Source organism: Aegilops tauschii, chromosome 3 (assembly GCF_002575655.3).
Source record: "Aegilops tauschii subsp. strangulata cultivar AL8/78 chromosome 3, Aet v6.0, whole genome shotgun sequence".
In the NCBI taxonomy this organism is placed as follows: Eukaryota; Viridiplantae; Streptophyta; class Magnoliopsida; order Poales; family Poaceae; genus Aegilops; species Aegilops tauschii.
The window spans coordinates 361,030,651-361,035,909 of NC_053037.3; the positions used below are offsets into that span (position 1 = coordinate 361,030,651).

The 5,259-nt window shown below is 55.6% G+C and overlaps 1 protein-coding gene across 1 annotated transcript; it reads right to left on the reverse strand.

The window, feature by feature from the left end:
• Window positions 1–1,560: 1,560 nt before the first annotated feature.
• On the reverse strand, window positions 1,561–4,239 carry LOC109783843 (probable inactive receptor kinase At5g58300). The gene is made up of 2 exons (XM_020342431.4): window positions 2,569–4,239; window positions 1,561–2,477 (listed from the first exon to the last, which is right to left on the reverse strand). Exons 1-2 carry the CDS (start codon window positions 4,112–4,114, stop codon window positions 1,858–1,860), a joined length of 2,166 nt encoding a protein of 721 aa, XP_020198020.2. The 5' UTR covers window positions 4,115–4,239; the 3' UTR covers window positions 1,561–1,857.
• Window positions 4,240–5,259: the final 1,020 nt, after the last annotated feature.

Below are 5,259 nucleotides of genomic sequence, written 5' to 3' on the forward strand. Positions count from 1 at the left end.
TTTAAAAAATATCATGCTACCTATTTGACTATGAAACGTACCCACTAGCCACTTCGTTGTTGGGCCTCCTCACTAGCTGCCCCCCACACACAAAAATAAGAGAATGATTCTCGAAAATACAAAAAAAAACAAGAAAAGAGAGAACATTTTCTTAACACAGTACAGACGCAAGTGCTCATATACACGCGCATACACTCACCCTTATGAATGCACACATGCACACCCTACTTCTATGAGCACATTCGAAAGACTGAGCTGGCATATCATCTTGAAATTTATGAAGTCACCGTAGACATCTCGTCGTCGACGGGAACGTCTCCTCCCACTAAATGCGCATTGCCGGAAATCCTGAAATAAATACAGAAATAAATGCAAGCACCAGAACTTGAACCCTGATGAGCTGGGATACCATAGTCCCTCTAACCATCCAACCAAAAATTGGTTCGCCATAGTAGAGAGAACATGATGTGCATCACAAAATGCATAGTATAGCAATTGATAATATCGTATCTCATATGTGTACGTGCACACTTGGAGTGCACGCAATACCTCAGTACGTAGAAACCGGTTCCCTTAGGGTGTGTTTGGTTGCCTGCATAGATCCCAACCAGGAAGCAAAATGCCTGTTTGGTTGCCTAGTTTCACTGTTGGGCCTGCATCGCACGTTTCTTAAAGCAGCCCAGAGGCTGGCTCGCTGGAAACGCTCGAATCGGCAGTTTCTCGCTAGCCAGGCCAAGCCAAGTACAATTGAGTGGGCCCTTGCACGAGTGGAGACGGGAGGGATGAGAGGTGATTACTTGAGGTCTTTTTCGTCTTCCCGTTTGGAGTTATTCCGGACGAATTTTGTCAGATTCGTCGGGCACGATCGATCATTTGAAATTTCCTTTGACCAGCTACCTAATCTCGCAGTTCCTCACAACATTCGTGTTGTAAGTTTTTGGTTTCGACGATCGTAACTTCATCTCTCTTTGAACATCAGTCTACTGCACTGACGTCGCCATGTCGAGTTCCTCTGTCCTCTGCTCAAGCCCTCCTGTTCGTCCCTCTCGACGCCGACGCCCTTCCCCTTGATCTCCTTACTCGTGTCCTACTACACTAGAGTCGTTTCCGGCGTCGCTCATCTCGGCCTACTCTCCGTCATCCTTCTACTGCACTGACGCTGTAATGATGCGCACACTGCAGTTCGCCGCGCCGCCGACGGGGTCGATCATCTTGGCCTCCTCTCTCTCGTCCCACTACACTGGAGTCGTTTCCGTCGATCATCTCGGCCTCCTCTCTCGTCCTACCGCACGGATGATACCATGACGCGAGCACTGCATTCTCCTCCCCTGTCCACTGTCTTTGCGCGAGCACCGCAACTAGTTCGCCGACGGTATCGCTCGCCCACGACTCCATGCTCGTCATGTCGGACATGGCGCCACGGCCACTATCCACCGCAGTCGTCATGGTCCGGCGCACACTGCATTTCTTGTCCCCCTTCCTCTGCTAGCTCTTAACCCCGTGTGCTAAGTGCAAGTGCTAGCTCTTAATTATACACCATGCAGGCAACCAAACAGCGTGTAGTTGTATGCGCCAAGACAATGCAGGCAACCAAATAACATGCCAAAGTTGATCCCCTAATACAGGAAGTCCATATGCAGGCAACCAAACAACTTGCAGATGTCGCATATGAGGCTGTTTCTGCAAAGCCACGCTGGGTTGAGATGTATATGCAACGCAGGTACTATTCACTACTGCAACCAAACACGCTCTTAGAAAATCCCGTGTCCTCTGCCAATATTTTTCTCTAGAGAACAATGTTGTTTGTGTGGGAAACCGGAAACGAGCATGCAACTCGCTGGTGACCTGTGCGCAGGATCAAGAGCTTGAGGCGGTGGTAGACTTGGTAGTGCCCTCTGACGCGCAAGGAGACGAGTCGTAGGAACACCCAGCTTGCGATGGAGAAGCTGAGCACTTGCTCCTCTTGCTCCCCCTGTCCCTGATGTCCTCGATCATCTTGGACACCACAGCCATCCTCGGCCGCTCCCTCGGGTCGTCGGCGGCACAGAGCAGGGCCACCTGGAGGAGCGCCACCATCTCGTCCTCCGCGCCCCTGGTCCGCAGCAGCTCCACGTCGAACACCTCGGAGGTCCACTCCTCCCGCACCACCGTCCGCACCCACCGCGGAATGTCCACCTTGCCGTCCTCCGGCGACCGGCCCGTGAGTAGCTCCAGCAGGATGACCCCGAAGTCGCGCACGTCCTGCTTCTGCAGGGCCTTTTCTGGCGGTGGCGCCGGCACGAGCAGCTGGAGCAGGGCGAAGTCGGACACGCGCGCGCTGCCGCCGGCGTCGATGAGGATGTTGGAGGAGGTGAGGTGGCGGTGGGCGAGCCTGGAGCCGGACACGCCGTGGAGGTAGGCGAGGCCCTGCGCCGCGTCCTGCGCCAGCCTCAGCCTCGTCTGCCAGTCCAGAGGGGCTCGTGCCGGTCCCCTGTTCTCTGTCGAATCCACTCGTGTGCAGACATCCCTTAGAAAAAAGATGTGACGGCTGACGAGCTCGCTAGAGCGTTGGCTGATGGGGCTGCTTACCATGCAAGAGGCTGTGGAGGCTGCCGTTGGGGATGTAGTCGAAGACGAGGAGAAGCTCCTCCTCCGACGCATAGAACGCGCGCAGGTCGACGATGTTGGCGTGCCGCCACGAGCCCATCTCCCTCGCCAGTTCCCTCCTCCCGCCCTCGTCCTCCCGGGTCGCGCCTTCCCTCCTCCTCAGCCTCTTCACCACCACCTCGTCGCCCTTGGTCTCCTCGGCGCCGGCGTCGCCCACGTCGTGCTGGCCTCCCATGACCACGCGGTACGTCGTCGCGGCGGCGCCTTTGCCCAGCATCTCCGCGGCTCCCATCATGAGCGCCCTCACGTCGAACTCCTCGCAGCACCCGTCGAAGCGAACCGTCTCCTCCCGCGACGTCGACATCGAGCTGGTGCGCGAGTTGGCGCGCGGCCGCGTCGACTTCTTGTTCTTCAAGCACAGAACGGCGCACAGTGCCGCGGCGATCAGCGTGGCCACAGCTGCGCCCACCGCCGCCATGATCATCACCACCATCCACCGGTCGTGGGAACTCCTTCTCCCCTGTCCGTGCGGTGTTTCGCCATCAGCGTCGGTGTGCGCTCTCTGCCGCTGTCCGTCGCACCGGCGGCGCAGCGGGGCACCGCAGAGCTCGGGGTTGCCCAGAAACGATGACGCCGGGAAGGCCGCGGCGAGGTGGTTTGGAATCTTCCCGCTGAGCTTGTTACCGGAGACGTTGAACTCAGCTAGCTTTGGCATCGACTCCAGAGAGCTGGGCACGCTCCCGACGAACGAATTGCGTGCCAGATGCAGTGTCACGAGCGCGCGGAGGCGATGGCCGATCTCCGGCGGAATGGTGCCAGCAAGTCGATTGCCGGAGAGGTCTAGGCGGCGCAGATGGCGAAGTCGTAGGATGGACTCAGGGAACCGCCCGGAGAAGCCATTTCCGGAGAGGTAAAGGAGCTTGAGGTGCGGCGCCAAGGGGGAGAAGTCGACGTCACGGAGCGATCCCGTGAAGGTGTTGTTCTTGAGGCTAAGGAACGAAAGCGAAGGGACATCCGCGAGCGCCGCGATGGCGCCGGCATCCCCAGCAAGGCCGACGCCCTCGAGAACAACACGACGGACGCGGGAAGTGGCGGAGGAGGAGGACGACCGCTGGCAAGTGACGCCGCGCCACTCGCCGGAGCAGGGTTCAATGGACTCCGTCCAGGAATCGAGCGCGGCGGTGGCAGTGCCACGCCCGGCTCCAGCGCACGCCGACTTGAAGGCGAGCAGCGACGCAGCGTCGGGGCTCGCGGCAGGAGAGGAGGCACGGGCAGCTGCGAGGAGCGCCAGAATCAAGAAGAGCACGCGTAGTGCCATGAAAAAGATGAGAGATTGCAGGGCTTGGATCGAGGAAGGCCAGAATGTATGCAGCAGAGCAGACCACGGTAGGGGCGCGGAGGAGGGGGTGTTGATTGTGCAACGGCCGTGTGCGTGATGGATTAATGGCCAATGGGGGAGGGGAGAGAGGTCCGGCAGGGGAGGGCGCGGCGTGATGGTGGCGCGGGAACGTGAGCGACGTGAGCTCATTTGTCCTCGAGGGGATTGGAGCCAAAGGAGAGGGGAAACTGCTGGCGGTGCAGCGGACGCTCTCTGTTTAAAATCTACGCGCACGTCCGCCGCCGTTTTAAACACAGGATAGAAAAAAAAAGTTAGATGAGACCAGAAATAACTATGTCTCGTCTAACTCCTACCCCGTTCGATTTTGCGCAGATATTCGTGGGGATTTTCTCTTTTATTATTTTTATTTGGTTAATCAAATAGTACAGAAGTTACATGAGACTTTGTTAATTCTCATTCGCAAAAAAAAAAAAAAAATTGTTATGCTGCAGCGAATAATTGCCATGCATTCAATTGGGATCCGACGTACCTGAGGTCATCAGATTTCTAACCCTAAAAATCTGACATCAGATTTATAATGAAGTTCAAAGATGAAAACAGATAGTAAAAATATAGAAATGGGGTCATGTCGTATGAAATTGAACATAGGATAGAAAAAATATAGGGAGAGGAAAATGCAGAAATTGAATATCATATCGTTGTAGTGTTGGTAATGATACCTGCCTATATAAAGTGTTTTATGGCTTATATCTTTTGGAGTATTGGAGGATTGGGGGACTTGCTAGACCAGATTAAGGCTCCAGACGTGATAGCTGATAATGCTGGTCTTTTGGCTGACAGGTGGATGCAGCGATACTCCCTGGAAGCCTCACTGATGGAGATATACGAAGCGGAGGAGCTCTTTTGGCAGTGTAGAGGGGGGCAAAAATGGCTGGGGGATGCGAATATTGCCTACTTCCAGGCCATTGCGAATGGCCGCCGGTGGAAGTGCTACATCCCAAGTCTATCGGATGGGGAGAAGCACCTAGATGAGATTAGTGCTCACATCTACTCCTTCTATAAAGATCTCTTCACTGCGACCCCCTTGGGGTAGGGTGTCTTTGGCTGCCGACTTTTGCCGAACTAAGGTCAGGGTCACCGACAAGGAGAATGGGGGCCTGACACTCCCTTTCTTGCCAGAGGAGGTCGGCGAAGCGATCGCATCCATGAAGACGGGATCTGCGCCGGGGCCCGACGACTTGCCGGTGGCCTTCTAGAAGTTCTGGTTCGGGCTTCGACTGGTGATCATGAAGTTGTTCCATGAATTCTACATTGAGACTCTGGACTTGGCCCGT

What these genes read in the sequence shown, in the direction of transcription:
- LOC109783843 (XM_020342431.4), bottom strand. Translation starts at nt 4,114, where the DNA reads ATGAGCTCACGTCGCTCACGTTCCCGCGCCACCATCACGCCGCGCCCT. An exon ending in CCTCCACAGCCTCTTGCATG is followed by an intron (nt 2,478 to 2,568) that starts GTAAGCAGCCCC and finishes TGGATTCGACAG; the next exon opens with AGAACAGGGGACCGGCACGA.